Source organism: Aquarana catesbeiana, linkage group LG03 (assembly GCF_042186555.1).
Source record: "Aquarana catesbeiana isolate 2022-GZ linkage group LG03, ASM4218655v1, whole genome shotgun sequence".
NCBI classification, from domain to species: Eukaryota; Metazoa; Chordata; class Amphibia; order Anura; family Ranidae; genus Aquarana; species Aquarana catesbeiana.
In genome coordinates this window covers 76,224,909-76,247,320 of record NC_133326.1, presented here as the reverse complement: position 1 = coordinate 76,247,320, position 22,412 = coordinate 76,224,909, and the positions used below count along the sequence as shown (strand labels likewise).

The following is a 22,412-nucleotide window of genomic DNA, read 5'->3' as shown; positions in this document are numbered from 1 at the left end:
GTTGTGCTCATAAGTTTACATACCCTGGCAGAATTTATGGTTTCTTGGACATTTTTAAGATAACATGAATAACACAAAAACATTTCTTTCACTCATAGTTAGTGTTTGGCTGAAGCCATTTATTATTAATCAACTGTTTACTCTTTTTAAATCATAATGACAACAGAAACTACCCAAATGACCTTGATCAAAAGTTTACATACCCTGGTGATTTTGGCCTGATAACATGCACACAAGTTGACACAAAGGTAACCATCCTCACTTGTGATCTGTTTGCTTGTAATTAGTGTGTGTGTATAAAAGGTCAATGAGTTTCTGGACTCCTGACAGACCCTTGCATCTTTCATCCAGTGCTGCACTGACATTTCTGGATTCTGAATCATGGAGAAAGCAAAAGAATTGTCAAAGGATCTACGAGAAAACAACAGTGGGGAATAGGTAGGGGGATTATAGCGGTGCCAGGATTTTAAATACTATTTTCATATTTTAATTTGATAATAAAATATTATATTCTTAATACTTGTGTGTTATGAAATAGTATTTAAAATCCTGACACCACTATAATCCCCCTACCTATTCCCCACTGTTGCTATAAAATTAATTGGGATGAGGTGCCGTATTATACTGAGGACTATCTAGCCAAACCCACTCTTATCTACGAGAAAAGGTAGTTGAACTGTATAAAACAGGAAAGGGATATAAAAAGATATCCAAGGAATTGAGAATGCCAATCAGCAAACTCTAATCAAGAAGTGGAAAATGAGGGGTTGTTGAAACCAAACCACGGTCAGGTAGAAAAACTAAAGTTTGGAGTGATGAGACCAAAATTTAGCTTTTTGACCACAACCATAAATGCTACATTTGAAGAGGAGTCAACAAGGCCTATGATGAAAGGTACGGAGGTGGATCGCTGATTTTTTGGGGATGTGTGAGCTACAAAGGCACAGGAAATTTGGTCAAAATTGATGGCAAGATGTATGCAGTATGTTATCAAAAAATACTGGAGGAACATTTGCATTCATCAGCCAGGAAGCTGCGCATGGGACGTACTTGGACACAACATGACAATGATCCAAAACACAAGGCCAAGTCGACCTGTCACTGGCTACAGCAGAATAAAGTGAAGGTTCTGGAGTGGCCATCTCAGTCTCCTGACCTCAATATCATTGAGCCACTCTGGGGAGATCTCAAACGTGCAGTTCATGCAAGACAGCCCAAGAATTTACAGGAACTGGAGGCTTTTTGCCAAGAGGAATGGGCAGCTTTACCATCTGAGAAAATAAAGAGCCTCATCCACAAATACCACAAAAGACTTCAAGCTGTTAATGATGTTAAAGGGGGCAATACATGGTATTAAGAATTGGGGTATGTAAACTTTTGATCAGGGTCATTTTGGTAGTTTCTGTTGCCATTATGATTTAAAAAGAGTAAACAGTTGATTGATAATAAATGGCTTCAGCCAAACACTAAACATGAGTGAAAGAAGAGTTTTTGTTTTATCATTCATAATCTCTGAAAAATGGCCAAGAAATCATAAATTCTGCCAGGGTATGTAAACTTATGAGCACAACTGTAAATGCTGATGCTCTTTTGAATAAGTTTTTACCCTTGCATGTGTGTATGATGCATTTCACTTATGGGAAAATACTTTATACACAGGTAAACACTGATGCAAAAGAACATCAGCCTTTACACTAGTATAAGCACATACAGCAATGCACTTCTATGGCCAGCTGTAAGAGCAACCTGGGGCTTCAGGATGTGGGAAAACATCAGGATATTTACACTGGAGCTTCCTTGTGTGTGCAAATGCCTGTATGCCTAAACCCTTAGTTTGATCTGCAGAAAACCTCCAACAATCAATTGTTTGGTAATAAAGCAAACTACCATAACATTAGGTGAAGTGCTGTATGTATTCCAGATGGACCCACATAGAATGTATGGCTATCATACCTTTTTTTTCTCCTGTAAATGGCACATAGTCCTCCCGGTCCTTCTGTGCAAGTGCATCCTTTTCCAAATAGTCCAACAGACGTTCCCTGTCAAAAGGACCTGTGGCTTTCTTCCCTGTCTGGTCCTTCTGTCGAAATCCTGCTGGCAGCAGTGCATGCTGTTATAGAAAAAGAACCCATTAGTTTACGGTGTTCATGACATCCAGATGCTTCCTAACAATTCCCAAAAGCACTTTATACAAGATAGGTTGAAACACATTTATCAATCTCCACTTTTTACACACACACACACACACACGTACTTCTTGCTGCCGATACCGTAAAATACCTGGCTGATTCTTCCCGGCTCCTCCTCCAAGTAAACTGACCATGGTAGCATGGCAGCCAGTCCAAGAGCTACCGTGGTCAGATTATGTCTTGTGTCATCATGCCAAAGAGCACAGCATGCCTGTATCTTCCAGGGTCAGTGAGAAACCCCACCAATCCCTGCTCTCGGATGGGGAAGAGAGGGGGGGAGTGACGTTTTCCTCCTCAGCCAATCAGAGGGAGCTTTTGTATTCAATGATAAAAATACAAGGCTTCTACTAAATGGTGGAGTCACCCAAACTGCTGCAGGAACAGTGTTGCATCCTGTATGTGGCTAATGTTATTAGAGTTCATTACAGCACACTATGGCTTATTTACCTAATTAAAATTGTGTTTTTGAGCCAGCTAGGCCCAAACAAAACTAAAAGTCCTAATAAACCTGGAATTCTACTTTAAAGTAAATCTGGCCTGATGAGACAAATTTGTTGTTGATAGATTGTACAATCTGAGTGTGCAATCTCTGTACAGTGTATGGTCAGCTTAAAAGGGAGCCCTACAAGTTTACTAGATGTTTCTACACAGTGACATGCCTATAAAAAGGGAGGAACTAACTTTGCAGTTACAAGATATGCTGCATACAGTTTATCAGAATGGAGGTCTTGTATGTTCCTACTGCATAAGCAATGAATGCATTACCACACTGGTATATCCTGATAATCTGACAAACCGCATGCTACAGTAACACACACACACACACACACACACACACACACACACACACACACACACACCACTATAGATGAAAAGAGCTTGTCCAAGCTTTTACTGCACACAATAAATTTAAGCTTCAAACAGCAGGACTTCATGTTCTTTCTTGCCCGTAGTGCCAGAGATCTAAGAACAAACCCCGGGGAGGGACCATAATCTACAGGAAATGCAAAACACAAACCAAACAGAAACTGGTTGGCACACAGGAGCTCTGAAGACAGGAGTCCAGAAAAGTAGAGAAGGCAAATTTGATCACTAAGTGTGCTGGGATTGAAACATTAATTAAATTGCTTTCTGAATTGTGATATAAAAATGTAAGCGGCAGTGAGAACAATCATTAAATGTTAAACCCATAAAGTCACAGCTTTAAAAATAGTTATATATGGTAATAACCATTATGGTTTCAATAAAATGTATATGCTTCTATAAAACCTGCCTAGTCTGGAACTAATATCAGACAGTACTCTGCAGTAAACGGTCTTCATTGGCTCTTATAACTAGACAAACTGTGCCTGTTGCAGAATGAGTAAGACCCCATTCACACAGGGACGACTTGTCAGGCGACCTAGTCGCCTGACAAGTCGCCTCCCGTTCTGTACTATGGAGCCGTTCTAAGGGGAGCGACGCAAGTCGCTCCGACTTAGAAAAAGGTTCCTGTACGACTTCGGGGGCGACTTGGGGCGACTTGCATAGACTTCTATGCAGAAGTCGTTTTGCAAGTCGCCCGGCCATTCATTTGCAGGTCGCCTCGCTGAGGCGACCGGCAAGTCGTGTTGCCCCTGTGTGAATGGGGTCTTAGGGTGGAGAGATTACGAAACAATGGCAAATAACTGTTTAAAAGAGAAGTGTCCCCCCACCGGCTCTAAAGGCTGCATTCACACTACAGCGTTTTGAATAGTGGGCAGATTTGCCACGGTTTTATATATAATCGTGTGGTGTCGTCATGTATGGTGCAATGATTATCACACCTAAACCAATAAAAATAATTATTGAAATTAAATTAAATAGAATAAAGTCCAGAAACACCTCACAGAAGACGTCCATTCAGACAAAAACGTACGTCAGGCAAGGCAGGAAACAGTGGTGACGTTGTGATGCCCATAGAGAGTGTAGGACGGATGTTTTATTTCCAATGCCCGTATACACTGTTCTGTTTTAAGTAGATTCTTTATTAAATTCCTTAATTTTAACTGGACTCTGCGCAATGACTTTTCCTTTTTCTCATCGATTAATGGCATGACTGGCTCCTGAGGATACCTTGAGGGTTTAGATCTCTGGTGTATTTTTCATCAACGGTTCCCATGAAATGGCTGGATAAGCTGATGTAGTCTGCACCTAGTGTGAGGGGTAATAAAACTCACAGATGCGAGTATAGACCTTGAAAGGTCTTTAGATCTGGTAGGAAGATATTTTTGCCCTACTTTCCTGAGCACTGGGTGTTGCACTGAATTGAAGGACTTTGCACTTTTTTACATCTCTTTATAGACTTTGGTGTTTCTGGACTTTATAAAATTTAATTTCAATAATTACGGTTATTGGTTTAGGTGCAACACGTTTTTATATATATATATATATATATATATATATATATATATATATATATTTATTTTGGATGTTGCCGTGTACAATGTTGTGAGTGCTGCTATCGATTCTAATTTATTCATTTTGGTTTTCATTGTTTTTCACTGTATACACCAAGTACAATTTTTCCTATATTTTCTATTCTCTGAATGGTACCCCTGCTAAGCAGCCAACCTCCTGTAATCATTAAACAGAATTACAGCTGCTCAGTGTTGGACCCAGAAGAGAGTGGAGATCACTGACGTAGTGGTGTCTATGGTATGGTATATGATACATACATAGTTACCTTGGTCCAAGATGGAACAATGTAACTATGTAAAAAATTGCCATAACTGGAATTTAAATATTCCATTTAGACTCAAAAGTTAAATATTCTACAATTGAAACAATGTATATTAAAAACTAATTTGTTTAAAAAAACGCTCCAAGCCAGCAATAGGAGACAAAATCTTTAGAATACTGCATCTACATGCAACACTAATCATTCTCATGTCTCTTGGTCTCAGTAATAAAAATTACTTTATCGTTTAAAATGCCAGGAACACACTATTAGACCCCTTTCACACTGAGGCACTTTTCAGGCGTTTTAGCGCTAAAAATAGTCTCTCCAGTGTCAGAGTGCTTTCACACTGGGGCGGTGCGCTTGCAGGACGGGGAAAAAAAAAAAAAAAAGTCTTGCAAGCCGCATCTTTGGGGCAGTTTGGTAGCGGTGTATACACAGCTCCCAAAATGCCCTGCCAATTGAAATGAGAGGAGCGCTGCTGAAACACCTACAAATCGCTTCGGTAGCGCCGCAACACGGGCACTTTTAACCCTTTCCTCAGGCTGCTAGCGGGGGTTAAAAGTGCCTCGCTAGCAGCCGAAAAGCGCCGCTAAAACTAGCAGCGCTTTACCGCTAACGCACCCCCGCCACAGTGTGAAAAGTGTAAAACTAAAGTTTTGGTTTCTCCTACGATTTGCCTTGATTACTCAGTGTTTAGAAAACAGGATTTTCTTTCCCTTTAAATGTTTAATTCTTATCTGTGTACCACGCCTTCCTTTGTCGACAGGCCTTTCCTAACACAGTGGTTGGGTCATTACCACTAGAACATTAAAACAGGAAGGAATGTTTGTAATTGTGCTTTAATTTGCCTACAAATGAGCAAGTCTAAAAATACACAATAATAATAAAATAATAACAATTTAACACCATACTGCATACGATCTCTGTCCTATCCCATTATCATATCAGCAAGCTGCTTTAGAAAGCTACTTTGACATTTTTTTTTTTTAATAAAGAATAAGGCTTGCATATAATTAATTTATCACAAGATTTAGGCCTCTTTCACATGGATGGCTGAGGAAGAGTGGTAAAAATTGGTGGCCAAGCCATGGTTTTACTGCCCCTCAACCTAACCTGGTAAATAAAGCCAGAGTAGGCTTTTCACATATCATGGCTGGGATATGTTGTGCCATCGCAACTTTGCTGCAGCATCCCGAGTTTACAGATAGCAGAGACTGTCAAACTTGGCTATTCCAGTCAATTGGGTCACGTTGCAGCACATTAGTGCCATTTTATTTTTAATCCTTTATTTAGGTAAAGACGAGGTGGAATTAATAGTTACATTCAGCGTGATGAAGTAGCACAGCTATTATAGGCATATATAAAATCGGTGTCCACAAATTATAATCCAGTGTATTTCCTAAAGAGTAGACAAGCATTCTTCTGTATACACTTATAAGCACCTATGGTAGGTATAGCTGTAAGTGAAAAGGGGGAGGAACAGGTAAACAGGGTATGGGGAACAGGAAGATAGAGAATAAAGAGGCATAAGGAAGGCTACATTTGGGGTGAGAATGGGATGAAAAAAATAGAGAGATGGAAGAAAGGTCCCCTTTTCTCTAGTGTGTGCTGTCCTTTCAGTAAACCCTCAGTCTCATTTGGCTCAAGAAGTATTGCGGGTGTTATAGACGGAGTAAGAAGCCTTCGTGGAGAAACCATGGCAGTCCCATTAAAAAAAAAAAAAAAAGGCATTTAAAAGGGCAGTAAGATTGCCTCCTAAACACCAACACCTAACAGCACCTGCTTAGCTGCACTCTGCAAAGTGATCCACCATAGATCACTTTTTAGAGCACTGGCTAGTGTGAACCTAGTCCTCATGGCTAAACACCATTTACAGTGCATCCAGAATTTGCCAAAAAGCAACTGAAGGCTCACACCATGATAAACAAAATTCTCTGGTCTGATTAAACAAAGAACTCTTTGGCCTCAATGACAAGCGTCATGTCTTGAGGAAACCAGGCACCGCTCATCACCTGGCCAAAACCATCCCTACAGGGAAGCATGGTGATGGCAGAATCATGTTGTGGGGATGTTTTTCAGCGGCAGGAACTGGGAGACTAGTCAGGGTCGAGGGAAAGATGAATGCAGCAATGTACAGGAGACATTCTTGATGAAAACCTGCTCCGGAGCGCTCTGGACCTCAAACTGGGGGAAGGTTCAACTTCCAACAGAACAATGACCCTAAGCACACAGCCAAGATAACAAAGGAGTAGCTACGAGACAACTCTGTGAATGTCCTTGAATGGCCAAGACAGAGCCCAGACTTGACCCCAAATTGAACATCTCTGGAGAGATCTGAAAATGGCTGTGTACCGACGCTCCCCATCCAACCTGATGGTGCTTGAGAGGTCCTGCAAAGAAGAGAAACTGCCCAAAAATAGGTGTGCCAAGCTTGTAGCATCATACTCAAAAAGACTTGAGGCTGTAATTGGCGCCAAAGGTGCTTCAATAAAATATTGAGCAAAGGCCGTGAATACTTATGTACCATGGGATTTTTTTTGTTTTTTATTTTTAATAAATTTGCAAAGATTTCAAACAAACTGCTTTCACATTGTCATAATGGGGTAATGTTTGTAGAATTTTAAAGGAAAATAATGAATTTAAATCATTTTGGAATAAGGCTGTAACATAACAAAATTTAGAAAATGTGGAAAAGGTGAAGCGCTGTAAATACTTTCCAGATGCATTGTATGCCCCTGCTGTTTTAGACTCTGTTACTAGTACTACTGGCCTATTTCAATAAAAAAAACTACATGTGTCAAAACTATTAGCAGCCAATGAGAATGTATTTGTTATGTGTTTCTCTCGCGATACCACTGTGTGTGTGGGGTAAAAAATGTATAGCAAGCCTGCTGCCTTAACTTAAATAGCTTATCCTTGACTATTCATAAATAAATTGTTAGATAGTAGTGATGCCCTGACAGTTAACTCAATCTAACCGATATGTGATGTGAACTATTGTGGTATAATGTGAGAGTGCACTGTATGATGTTATGATCTTAATAAATTCATTCCAAGTTACTACACTACGAGAGCGCTCTTCTTCCTTTATATATACCCCTTTGAGAGGAAATTAGAGGGAACCCCCTGGGAGAAAACAGAGACAGAGCATATGTGAGAGCAGATCATAGGAAACAACTATAGAGGACCCCAAGAGGTGACTACACGTCAGTACACCGTCCGAGGAACCATAGGCTATGCTGATTTAATACTTACATGAGGTGAGAGGCTAGAGAGTACGGAGGTGATGTCACCTATATTATGAATAATCAGCACTAAGGGTGTAGGGATATTGTGCACTACCTCACAAAAAGGACTTTTTATACAAGAACTTGTATCAATGGACAAGCACCATTAATTTGCCATTTAGATTTGTGTGTTAGGCATCCAGCCTTGAGACACAAGTTATTATTTATGCACCAGGATCACTTTTATTACATGTTTTGGATCGTTATTTATATTGCATGTTTATACACCTATTTTCTATTGTTGCTGATTTAACACAGTGTGAAGAGTGTGGCGATCGCTGGATGATTAGGCATCACAGAGTGATTGCTTTTCGCCTTGAGGTCATACCCATTAATGTTCAACTGGTCTATGCGCTGAAGTCACTTTATATTTATATTTATTTTGGTGGTTATCCATTAGGAGTGATTAACTAGGTTTTACCTACAACAATAGTTCATGTCACATATTGGTTAGATTGAGTTCATTGTCAGCGCCTCACTACTCTCTAACAATCAGAATGCATCTTTTACTAAAAATGACTGCAGAAACTAAAACCTAAAGGGTTTCTGCACATTGCATATCATCATGAGCCCATGCAAAATGAGGCAAAGTCTGGTATGTAGCTTGATTTGCAATCTTAAAAAAAAAAAATCACATCCTATCTGCTCTTACCTCTGGATCAAGTTCTTCCAGGGCATTTTCAAGTTGTTTTAGATCAGCTTCAGAGAGATTCCCGAGCAGCTCATCATCATCCATTTCCCTGTACTTGTCAAGGTCTTTTCGAAATGCCGTGGTCATGGCTTCAGCTAAGCGTTTTCGACACCTGACTGCAAGTTTATCACCGTCTTGTTAACGGAGCTATCGCTCTATAAATAACGAGGACAACAACATTTGTTTAAGTCATTACAAAGCAAAATTGTGACAATAATGTTAATGATGGCTTACTGCAAATGAAACACATTCTGTGACTTTTTTTATTATTACGGTATTTATTTTTTTCAAAATAGGGCTACATAAACAGTATGTGTCAGTGAATTTTTTTTTGTGTTGCTTGTACTACAATTCCCTGAGCTGGCAGCACACTTGGGATAAACACTGCACAGAGCACATCAGTCCAGGTCTCTGCCCATCTGACACTCAGGGAGTTGAGCAGCAGTCCAGATCTCCAGCATGTCGTCAGCAGAGCGAATCTTAGTATAAAACTGCAGCACCCAGATATTAAAAAAACAAAAAAACAAAAAAAAAAAAAAAAAAAAGGGACACATCCTTTACTGTTGAAGCCTGACTATATTACAAAAAAAAAAATATAAAAGATAATGGAGGTTCAAGTAGGCTCTAACTGCCATTTGGCTTTGGCCAAGCAGACATGTTAATGCAGTGGAGGATGGCAGGATGAAGCTCAGTTAACACTTGTGTGACTTGTCATGCATGCAACTGTCGTACCCCATTGTTTTTAATGGCACCCGTTTGGATCAATGCAATGAATGCCCTGTACACACGTTTGGACGTTCCGACAACAAAATCCATTCGGATTTTTTTCGGACGGATGTTGGCTCAAACTTGTCTTGCATACTACACGGTCGCACAAAGTTGTCGGAAAATCCGATCGATCTGAACGCGGTGACGTAAAACACGTACGTCTGAACTATAAATGGGGCAGTAGCCAATAGCTTTCCTCTCTTAATTTATTCTGAGCATGCGTGGCACTTTGTGCGTCAGATTTGTGTACACACAATCGGAATTTAAACGATCGGATTTTGTTGTCGGAAAATTTTATAGCCTGCTCTCAGACTTTGTGTGTCGAAAATTCCGATGGAAAAAGTCCAATGGAGCCCACACACGGTCGGAATTTCCGACAACAAGCTCCGATATACACATATTCCGTCGGAAAGTCCGACCGTGTGTACGTGGCATTAAAGTTGCATCGACTTTGAAAAGTTTGCTGCACTAGTTGGATGCGACTTGAGAGCCAGAGAGAGTGTAAAGTTGCATAAAATTCGCACAAGTGTGAACAGAGCCTGAAAGGCCAGATACCCCTAGAGGAAACATAACAATTTACAGAAAAAAAAAAACAAGCAGGCCCATACTTTGGTTCTTTGAGAACAACTGGGTAATGGTTATACTCTATTTATGGCTACCTATAGGATTTATTTTACAATCCAACAATAAAAGAGATCCATCTGTACAAAGCTAATTAGTGTAGCATTTCAAAAACATTACATTACATTCATTATTTATTCGCTTTTTGTAAAATCAAATTTAATGGACTTAAAGCCATTAGCAGTAATGAAAACGACAAACGTGCATGCATTATTTCTTACCTATAAGAAGTTGATACATTAGACAACAGAAAAGAAGATTTTGTATACTGCACATGCAGCAAGCAACTACTTGTAGGTCACCAGCTGGTGTGTAACTACAAATCCTAATCCGTGCCATACCCCTGAATAACCTTATATATTCTTTGAATATGTATGATAAGTCAGCCAGTTGCCAATCCCTTCTTTGTTCAGTATAGAATAATCTGACATAACTGCCAGTCCACCAACACCAGCACAATGGGACACTGGCAATATTTAATACAAAAGTCTTTCGATTTTAAGAATTCAGTCAATTTAACCACTTTCATACCGCGCAAATTCCAGCACTCCTCTCCTAAATGTAAAAATCATTTTTTTTGCTAGAAAATTACTCAGAACCCCCAAACATTATAAATATTTTTTTTAGCACACACCCTAGGGAATAAAATGGTGGTCGTTGCAACTTTTTATGTCGCACGGTATTTGTAGTGATTTGGAGGAATTTAAAGTCATCAGTAATTTGATTCATTCTTTATTTCCCATAACAAGGTTATAACCTAAGAGTTAAATTTGTATTCATTTGTTCTTTGAGGAGTTTGGACTTTTTCTTCAAGGAACATAGAAAAGTGAAGGCTGAGAAGCTTGATAAAGAACTTGTGCTTGCGACAAATGTAAACCTTTAGCTTCTGAAACATGAGGGAAGAGGGAGTTTTTCCGGTCCACTGTAACACTGGAAACATTAAACAGTCATCAGCGCAGTATCAGGCAAATAAACTCCTTCCTGTAACTAATAACAGAGTACACTAGAGCCAAGGACTGGGCTGTACAAACAACCTTGCTATTATACTGTGCTGATGAGCGGATCTTTCTCTACTTTATAGAATGTTCTGCATCTTATGTCTACAGAAACCTCTGTATGGTCACCACATTTGAAGCATCTATAGGTGCATCTCAAAAAATATGATCAAAAAGTTAATTTCAGTAATTCAATTCTAAAAGTGAAACTCATATTATATATAGATTTATTACACACAGAGTGATATATTTCAAGCATTTCTTTCTTTTAATTTTGATGATTATGGCTTACAGCTAGTGAGAATCCAAAATTCAGTATATCAGAAAATTTGAATATTGTGGAAAAGTATTGTAGACTGAAGGTGTCACACTCTAATCAGCCAAATAACTCAAAACACCTGTAAAGGTTTCCTTTAAATGGTCTCTCAGTCTGGTTCAGTAATGCCTTGTACACACGTTCTGAATATCGTACGACCGATCGTACAACCGTCCTCGCTTAATAGTCGCAAGTAGAAATTGAAAGGCTAAATAAAGTCACGAAAATTCTCGTACGACAGACAAAAAAATTGGAAGTGATGTCATGTGTTGTAATGTAATGTATTTGTATTGAATTTTCGGACGACAACTATACTGACTAAACGAAAATCGTACGATCTGGAATTGTACGAGGAAAATTTTCGTGCATGTCCGATCGAATAATATCGGATGAATGGTCGTGATCGGCTGTCGAAAGTAGTGTACATACGATCTGAATATCGTACGATCCTTCCTCGGACGACTGTTTTCATATGATATTCGGATGGTGTGTACGGGCCATCAGTTACATAATCATGGGGAAGACAACCTGGGCTTCCAGAACACCTTAGCAGTGCCACAGGCTGATCGTCTCCATGCCACACCGCATTGATGAACTTCATCCAAAAGGAGCCCCGACCAAGTATTGAGGGCATACTGTACTGTACATACTTTTCAGTAAGCCAACATTTCTGTATTAAAAATCTTTTTTTTATTGGTCTTATGTAATATTCTAATTTTCTGAGATACTGAATTTTGGGTTTTCACTAGATGTAAGCCATAATTCATCAAAATTAAAAGAAAGAAATGCTTGGAATATATCACTCTGTGTGTAATGGATCTGTATAATACAGGAGTTTCACTTTATGAATTGAATTACTTAAATAAATTAACTTTTTGATATACAAATTTTTTGGAGATGCACCTGTATATGTACTGCGAGTCAACAAAAGCACAGAAAACAATATATATGCCGTCTACTATTTATTCTTGACTTTATTGTTGTTACAGCTCATTTAATTAATTAATGTACCAGTCAAATTTTCTTTTTCTCAGAATTTCCATACAAAACATTCATACAAATACATCTACAAAACTATGGGGTTGATGTACTAAATGTAAATATTCTGTGCACTGCAAGTGCAGTTGCTCTAGTTCTGAGGGGAACATACAAGGAAAATAAAAAATTGCATTTTTGTTTGCACATGATTGGATGATAGAAAGCAGCAGAGCTTCCCCTCAGATCTAGAGTAACTGCACTTGAACTGCACAGTGTAGATTATTTTCTTTTAGTAAATCAACCTCTATGATACATCAGCCACTACTTCATGCTAATAAAATATATCTCGATCATGTGCAAACGAGATACGACAAGGAACGTACTTTCCTGAACAGTGGAGAGCCAAGCCAGTGAGCAGACAAAACATGAACATGGACAATAGGACCATTGAATTACGTAGGCGGATAGTAAACATGGTCTCTGGGAAAGAAGCCTGTCTGCACTTGCCGAGGTGTTCAAGCTTGTCAGAGCCTTCCTTTCTGGGAGCATTGCAGATCAAAGCCTATGCTAGACAAGACAGCAAAAAAGGTTCTGAAGGCGCTAGACTTTCCAAAATACAGGTGCTGAAGGCGATAGGCTTTATAAAATGAAGGTGCTGAAGAGTTTTTTAGACTTAAAAAAAAAAAAAAAAAAAATATGGGTGCTCTCCCAGAGAGACCCTAGAGAATAAAATGGCAATCGTTGCAATATTTTATGTCACACGGTATTTGCACAGCAATCTTTCAAACGCAATTTTTTGGAAAAGAGACACTTTCATGAATTTAAAAAAAAAAACAGTAAAGTTTTTGCGACCAATATTTTGTATAATGTGAAAGATGACGTTACGCCAAGTAAAAAGATACCCAACATGTCATGCTTTGAAATTGCGCACACTTGTGGAATGGCGACAAACTACAGTACCTAAAAATCTCCGTAGGTGACGATTTTTAAAAAAATGAATGGTTACCAGGTTAGAGTTACAGAGGAGGTCTTTTGCTAGAATTATCGCTCTCACTCTGACGATCGCGGAAATACCACACCGTTTATATTTGCGGGCGCGACTTACGTATTCGTTTTCTTTGCTGCGCGAGCATGCGGTGGAGTCCCCTCCTGCTCCTTAGGATAACAGCCGAGCAGCTTTTAGCCGCATCGATTGTTATCACTAAAAAGCCAACTGCTGTCGGGCCCAAATTTCTTATAGTAATGTAAATCAAAACACAAAAATTTTCATACAATTAAAGCGACTTGGTAATTTGTTTTCAATCTCTTTTCATAGATCATGCAACTGCATCAAAAATGCAACACGGGTGTGTTTTTGCCTTTGAATTTTTTCAATGCATTTCAACGGAGAGGTGTGTTACACTGCAATGAAAGCACAACGGACCAATGTGAAGACATAGAATGTAAAAGGGATGCATTTTTCTTAATAGCTTTTGAAGCGATTGTGTTAAAAAAAAGCATAATTAAAAAGTCAAATATAACACAATTATATATAAAAAATATATATATATTTTTTTATAAACGGTCCGTTTCGGTTTTCGGCTTTGGTCCAGAATTTGAATTTTGGTGCACCGCTACTTTACATTTGCAGCTTTCAATAAAGTTATACCTGGTGATCGCACCATGCGAATATTCAGACATAAAGGGTGTCTTCCCAACTGTGCTCTTGCATTGTTACTCTATCACACACACAGTACAGACTACAATCGGCCATGATGAAACACAGGCATGTTCTGATGTTGGACGCCATCCATGAGAAATACCATGCAGTTTACGAGCACTTAAGACAGGAAGAGGCTGAAACCAAGCTGAAGGTACCGTAATTAACAGTACTGAGATGCTGCTGATCACCTCAGTTTATTAAAGTACAGTGACCATTTTAAATATTTAAAAATATGTCAAATGATTTTAAGCAGTGTTTAAAACAGATTTTTTCTTCTTCCTCGAATGTCTAGTGTATTCTATTGTCGTGTATTGTTTTCCGTTGTTATACAATAGTTGCTTCGTAGGCAGAAGAAAACAGAATTTTTATCCAGTTAGAGTTTAGATCTATTTTAAAATTCCCCCTTAAAGAAGAAGTAAACTTCCTCTGCTGACATTTACCTATAGGTAGTGTAAATAGCTCCTAAAGGTGCACTGTTTAGGAGATATTTACTGTACATGCAGCCAGTCACATCACTGGCGCATGCGCTTTGAAGGAACAGCTACCTGTGCCGTTCTGAATCCTGTGCCCTGAACAGCGGCTCCCACGAGCATGCGTTGGTGTGATGTCATCGCGGCTCCGGCCAGTCACACAGCCGGAGCTCGTGAACCCGGAAGCAAGATGGGTGAAGATGGAAGCGGCTGCAGCGCTGACATTGCGGTACTGGAACAGCTTAAGTTTAAGATAAGTTTCACATAATGTGCTAGTATGTGATGCATACTAGCACACTATGCCTTTACCTGAACAAAACACAAAGCAGTGAGCCAACAACACTTAAGCCCCATACACACGGTCAGAATATCAAATGAAAAAATACTGCTTTCGAAGCAATCGTACGATAATCTGATCGTTAGTACACAGCTGTCGCCCGAAATTTTCCAAAGGGACAAACACAAAAAAAAATTCTCGTATGAAACCAGATAGTACGATTTTCCTTTCATCAGCACAGTTTTGGTCTGAAAACACAATACACTATAACACATTACAGCACTTACGAATTTTTATTCTGTCATACGAGAATTTTCATATTTTAGTAACCTATTTGTCTGATATGGAGATTACCATCCAAAAAAAAAAAAAAAAAGAATGGACAATTGTTCGTCTGATAATCTCATCATGTGTACTAGGATTTAGGCCTCATTCACATGGCTGTAAAAAATTTACAGTTATTACACATTTTCTAGGGGAAAAGATGCCGCGTAATGATCAGTAAAATACTTGCCTATAAATGTGCTTAAATGCATAAAGACGTGTATGCATATATTTGTTTTTATTATAATTTATTTTCTCCCTTTGTTAGGCTTAAAGCGGTTGTATACCCCACTTGGTCATTTTTACCTACAGGTAAGCCTATAATAAATTACCTGTAGGTAAAATGAATATCTCCTATACCTATACGGTTTTGATTTTTACCCTGAATGCAGCCGCTAACGCCTGCGGCGCATGCACTCTGAAGGTCCGGCAGATCGCACCAGAAGAAGACACCACCACTTCAGGTAGGTCCACCAAGACATGTCCTTTTCCTCCAGAAACAAAGAGCCCCGGGTGCTGGCTAATGCATATACGAATGGAAATGGGCGGAAAAATTCTGGACAGCCGCACTCCAAAGAAAGTTTCTTATGCCTTTTATTGTAGGTAAGTAGATCACGCCAGGACAGAGTACTTCCGCACACATGCGTGGGAGTGACGACATCGTGGCTCTGGTCGCTCACAGCGCCGGAGGCCGTGAAGCCCGGAATAAAACAGAGGGAACATGTCGGCCCCCTCAGCGGTGACCGGGCTCTCTGCAGGAGCTTCGTTCTAAGGTATTTCATAATGTGCTAGTATGCAATGCATACTAGCACATTATGCAACAAAAAGTCCAGCGCTCCAAGGGTCAAAGAAAATAGACCGCAGCATTTGAAGAAGTTGAATAAATGAATGATTTAATTCCAAATGGCAGTGGATATAGACAGTCCTGTACACTCATAAGAACGATAAAAAGATAAAACAAGTTGGTGTGGCCACTAGCCATCCATAGAGCAACAGGGGCTAAAGCAGAGTCTCAACCAACTTCGTGCTCCCAAGCCAGGAGACAGAAGGGAGGGGAGCTTAGATGGAACAGCAACCAATGACCTGCTGAGTTCCCACTGGGTGTGGGGTGTAATTCCTGGGGGGGGCAACGGAAGGCAAACCCGCATGTGGAGTGGTGGATGACACAGCCGCATGCAGCGGGGAAGATGGAACGGAGCTCTGTCTCACAAATGTCAGTGACGTTAGACCAGCTGAGACACTTATCCAGGAAAGGGAAAGCCCGGCGTCACAATGGTGGAGCTGCTGTTGTATCAGCTGATGGATCGCTCTGCCACTCGCGATACAGTTTAATACTTCCCCAATGGTGAGAGTTCCTCTTCCACGTGTGGTGTCACCCAGTGCATGGCCGCTGCTGTAAAATGTAAACCACACTAGTGGAAAGACTGAACAGGCAAGCTGAAAGGGTTGTATGTGCTGCCAATGTTGATCAATGATGGAGGTCCCAAAATGTTAATGGTAACTGGGACATGGGGCTAGTAAAAACGCCAAATTTGAGTTGCCTTGATGACGCGTTTCACGCTCCAGCGCTTTGTCACAGTCAAGGATGAGGGCAACTAAAAAAGTTTAAATAAAAAATAAGGAAAGGAAGGGGAGGGACAAAAATTAGGGCGGGAACAATTAACCGAGCTGAGGGGCGGGATAAATAAAAACCTCTAATATTAACCCCTTGTTGTTCGGAGGATTCACAATAAAAACTACTACTATTGTTCTTAGTTTATCTGAAAAATTAAAATTAGATTTAAATATTTTATAAGGCAGCTTTCACAATCATAAAATAGATGTCTGCCCCAAATCATAAAAAACAAAAAAAACAAAAAAAAAAAAACCACACACACACACTAGACAAAACTGCACGTTTCTAATTCCTCATTTAACCCCTTGGGGCAAGTGAATCGAACATGTACAGTGGGGACGGAAAGTATTCAGACCCCGTTAAATATTTCACTCTTTGTTATATTGCAGCCATTTGCTAAAATCATTTAAGTTCATTTTTTTTCCTCATTAATGTACACACAGCACCCCATATTGACAGAAAAACACAGAATTGTTGACATTTTTGCAGATTTATTAACCACTTCCCGCCCAGCCCATAGCAGAGGACGGCTGGGCGGTGGTTCCGTTATCCTGACTGGGCATCATATGACGTCCAGCAGGATAACATGCCGCCACGCGCCCACGGGGCTGCGCATCGCGGCGATCGGTGTGTCAGCCTGACACACCGCTACACCAATCTTGGTAAAGAGCCTCCGGCGGAGGCTCTTTACCACGTGATCAGCCGTGTCCAATCATGGCTGATCACGATGTCAAAAGGAAGAGCCGTTGATCGTCTTTTCTTCGCCGATCGGAGGCTCTCCTGACGGGGGGGGGGGTCTGCGCTGATTGTTTATCAGCGCAGCCCCCACTCAGATCACCACACTGGACCACCAGGGATCGCCACTAGGACCACCAGGGAAGGGGCAACATGTGGATGGCCAAGTATGTACCCCATGGCCATCCACATGTGAAAATGTGCCAAATCTGTGCCAATCAGTGCCCACAGATGGGCACTGATTGGCACCATTATGTTTCCGTTATGCCCAGCAATGCCACCAATAAGTTTTATCAGTGCCACCAATCAGTGTCATCAGTGCCACCTGTCATTGCCCATCTGTGCCCACCTATCAGTACCACGATTCACATAGAAGAGGCCACACGGGCACCGTAAAACATAGATTACAAAGTCCGTAGAGCAAGTAGTAAATTGTCCGATTTCATAATTTTTACCTACATTGGTGGCGATTGTCTTGGTTCCGTGGACAATAAATTGGCAGGTCAGGCATCCTCTTTTTTCACACTGGAAAATGCCTTTCCTGTCATCAAAGTACGACCTGCTATCCACAGGGGATCTGGTTGATTTATTTAATATTTTACTGGGTACCAATAAATTTTTTATAGTGCGAGCTCTATGGAACTTTGTAAAACTTTGTAAACTTTGTTATTTTTACTAGCACATTATGCTATTGTCTTGCAGGTTTTTTTTTTTTTTCAGCAGTTTACTACCACTTTAATATATGCACTTACAAACGTTTATACGTGAAAATCACATGCACATAGATGAAGATTTCTGGATACTGCGTTACCGATCTGAAAGCAGCTCATGTTTACATATCTGTGTGAATGGTTCCATTGAAAACAATGCAGCTGCATTCAGATCCATAAAACAAAAACAAAAAAAACACAAAAAAAAACTTGTACGTGGCATTCTATTTATTTATTTTTTTTACAGTCATGTGAATGAAGCCTTAGGGACTGATTTCTAACATGGAGAGAGTATCGCTATCTACATGCCACAGGAATAACAAAAAATAAGGTTATTCCACACCATGGCCTATATTTTATGGTTTATCCATTGTCTTTTTGCTTCAAGTGTATGAGGCAAAAAACAAAACCTTTGCAGCACATCTCTACAATACATGCACATTCCCCCATATGTTATCCTGTTAACTACTTTTGTACTTCCAACTTCCTTAATTAAATTAAAAAGGGCAAAGTGGTAGATGGTTATTTACCTAGTGCCACCTAAAAATGACATTGGGTAAAGCTTCATCAGGCTGCCGTTCCTTCTATTAATGCAAGTGACTCAAGCTGTCCTCAGATGGTTCTGTCCACAAGCACAGCATGCAGAGCTGATCTAAGCAGCTCTGTACCTTCAGATCACTGTTACTGGTCAAAGAGAAACCAATCACAGCAACCTCATTAAAACTATTTTTTTTCTATATGCCCTGTGCACAACAGAACACTGGTGGCATGTGAAATATGAAATATAAATGCAGGTAAAATGCATATAAAAACACAATGCAAGTGAAAGTAATGTGCTGACACAGGAAATAAGGAAAAATATACATGAAGAAAATGCACATCAATGGAAGTCAATGCAAATAAAAATGCAAGTAAACACGTATCAATGCACACTTTTTTATGCTTGTTCTAGTGTTAACAACCCTCTAAGGCCTCATGTGCACTGCTGCTGGTAAACAGACGTTTAGGAGCAGTTGGGTATTTTTTCAGCTGCCCCTGAACTCTCTGTTTTATCTTATCAGTACATGTACACAGAGTTGTTTATAGTCGCTTCTAGGCAGTTGTTTGAAAGCAATTTTTGGAACGCAAAAAAAATGCACTTCAGAACCGATGTTCAGAGGCATTTGAAATGCCAAATGCCGTAACAGCTTGTAAACGCTGCTAAATGCGGCAACTCATGTTTGGCAGGGTTTCGTTTGGACGTTTTTCATTTTAACAAAAAAAAAATTTTTTTTTTTCTTAAACGCTTCTAAAACGCAAACGCGGCAAAATGCCGCTAAACTGGGCATGTAAACATGGCTAAAAGGATGTTTTTAAACTAGTTGTCAAGTTAAATCGTTCAGGAGAGGTTAAACGTCCTGTGTACATGAAGCCTTAACCGGTTCAATACAGGGCATTTTCACCCCCTTCCTTCCCAGGCCAATTTTTAGTTTTCACCGCTGTCGCACTTTAAACGACAATTGCGCGGTCGTGCGACATTGTACCCAAAAAAAATTGACGTCCTTTTTTCCCCACAAATAGAGCTTTCTTTTGGTGGTATTTGATCACCTCTGCGGTTTTTATTTTTTACGCTATAAACAAAAGAAAAGCGACAATTTTGAAAAAAAACACAATATTTTTTACTTTTTGCTATAATAAATATCCCAATTTTTAAAAAAAAAAAACATTTTTTTCCTCAGTTTCAGCCGATACGTATTCTTCTACATATTTTTGGTAAAAAAAAAATTGCAATAAGCGTATATTAGAGTCAGAAAACAGGGGTGATTGGCGCTGTTCCACTAAAATCAAAAAGACTAGTGTGGTATATCAAGTGAACTGTGACACAACCCACGCATAAATAACAGTGTGTAAGATAAAGACAAATTAAGTGAAAAAAACTGCAGTATGTGCAACACCTGCCCTCATGAAAAAGTGCAGCGTGTATTCGCTCCTTGGTGAACCAAAAATAAATCGAGATCTGGGTGAATCAAAAAAATTGTTGGAATGGAAAGGAATTCCCAAACAAACTATCAAAAAATCTTTAAAATCATATATTAATCGTAATAAACATCAATAGTGCATGAACTAAAAAACGGTAGTGTATAAATAAAATTGAAATCTATAATCACAAATGCACATAAGAAAATTAAAAGTTCATCATAAATCTAGAGTCCACAGAAATGTCCCACAGAATATAAGTAAATTGTAAAAAGGCCTATGGTGCAAAATTCTTCATAAGGTGCAAATGGTGAGTCTTTTAAAATTCTAGCAATGATCTTAATGCCGTGAAGTCCTCCTGTCATCCAAAACGCCCCCCAATGTGCCCTCACTCACCAAAGGGGGACACCCCTGCAGGGGTATCTGGCCTGTCAGCTGTATCTCGCAGCTATGGTCCTTGGTAGGGGCTCCTATTCGGATCTCCACTCTCGGTGTCCGGGCTGGCTCCAATCAATCTCCACAAGCACATCCATAAAAAATAAAAATGAATCCCATCGCGTAATTCCGTAAAAAAGGCTTTATTGAATATACTAAAATCAGACTAACAATGTCCTACTGCCTGGTTCGCAGTCAGGCTGTGTGGGAGAAAACAGTGCGGTGTGGCGTGCGTTCCACCGCTCGTTCCACACCCGGAAGCAAAAACAATAGGACAAGACGTATGCGTATCACTTGGCATACGTCTTGTCCTATTGTTTTTGCTTCCGGGTGTGGAACGAGCGGTGGAACGCACGCCACACCGCACTGTTTTCTCCCACACAGCCTGACTGCGAACCAGGCAGTAGGACATTGTTAGTCTGATTTTAGTATATTCAATAAAGCCTTTTTTACGGAATTACGCGATGGGATTCATTTTTATTTTTTATGGATGTGCTTGTGGAGATTGATTGGAGCCAGCCCGGACACCGAGAGTGGAGATCCGAATAGGAGCCCCTACCAAGGACCATAGCTGCGAGATACAGCTGACAGGCCAGATACCCCTGCAGGGGTGTCCCCCTTTGGTGAGTGAGGGCACATTGGGGGGCGTTTTGGATGACAGGAGGACTTCACGGCATTAAGATCATTGCTAGAATTTTAAAAGACTCACCATTTGCACCTTATGAAGAATTTTGCACCATAGGCCTTTTTACAATTTACTTATATTCTGTGGGACATTTCTGTGGACTCTAGATTTATGATGAACTTTTAATTTTCTTATGTGCATTTGTGATTATAGATTTCAATTTTATTTATACACTACCGTTTTTTAGTTCATGCACTATTGATGTTTATTACGATTAATATATGATTTTAAAGATTTTTTGATAGTTTGTTTGGGAATTCCTTTCCATTCCAACAATTTTTTTGATTCACCCAGATCTCGATTTATTTTTGGTTCACCAAGGAGCGAATACACGCTGCACTTTTTCATGAGGGCAGGTGTTGCACATACTGCAGTTTTTTTCACTTAATTTGTCTTTATCTTACACACTGTTATTTATGCGTGGGTTGTGTCACAGTTCACTTGATATACCACACTAGTCTTTTTGATTTTAGTGGAACAGCGCCAATCACCCCTGTTTTCTGACTCTAATCTTTTTGGAATTGCACATTGGTGCGATTCTGTGCTGGGGGGCAGCAGTTCCTTTTTTTACCTAAGCGCGGAACTATTGGTTTTACATATTTAAATAAGCGTATATTGATTGGTTTGCGCAAAAGTTATAGCGTCTACAAAATACAGGATAGATTTATGGCATTTTTAAAAAAAAAATATTTATTTAATTTTTTACTAGTAATAGCGGCGATCTCGATTTTTTTTCGTGACTGCGACATTATGGCGGACACATTGGACACTTTTGACACAATTTTTGGGACCATTCACATTTATACAGCGATCAATGCTATAAAATTGCATTGATTACTGTGTAAATGTGACAGGCAGTGAAGGGGTTAACCACTAGGGGGACACAAGGGGTTAAATATGTTTCCTAGGGAATAATTCTAACTGTAGGGGGAGGGGACGTACAAGGGGAGGAGACCG

At 39.8% G+C, this 22,412-nt stretch overlaps 1 protein-coding gene and 1 long non-coding RNA gene across 3 annotated transcripts in view; one reads left to right on the top strand and one right to left on the bottom strand.

Moving 5' to 3' along the window:
* LOC141131439 (uncharacterized) overlaps positions 1–14,212 on the top strand; it is an 83,695-nt gene extending 69,483 nt beyond the window's left edge. Inside the window, exon 4 of the long non-coding RNA XR_012242774.1 lies at positions 13,862–14,212. This is a non-coding gene — a long non-coding RNA (uncharacterized lncRNA). The remainder of the gene's footprint in view (positions 1–13,861) is intronic.
* The window catches only part of LOC141131438 (tropomodulin-3-like), a 104,913-nt gene that overhangs the window by 56,021 nt on the left and 26,480 nt on the right, over positions 1–22,412 (bottom strand). For both annotated transcript variants that reach the window (XM_073618716.1, XM_073618717.1), the window contains 2 exons: positions 8,830–9,023; positions 1,954–2,110 (listed from right to left, as the gene is read on the bottom strand). In XM_073618716.1, the coding sequence (XP_073474817.1) occupies positions 1,954–2,110; positions 8,830–8,955 (283 nt within the window). In that variant the 5' untranslated portion in view covers positions 8,956–9,023. The remainder of the gene's footprint in view (positions 1–1,953; positions 2,111–8,829; positions 9,024–22,412) is intronic.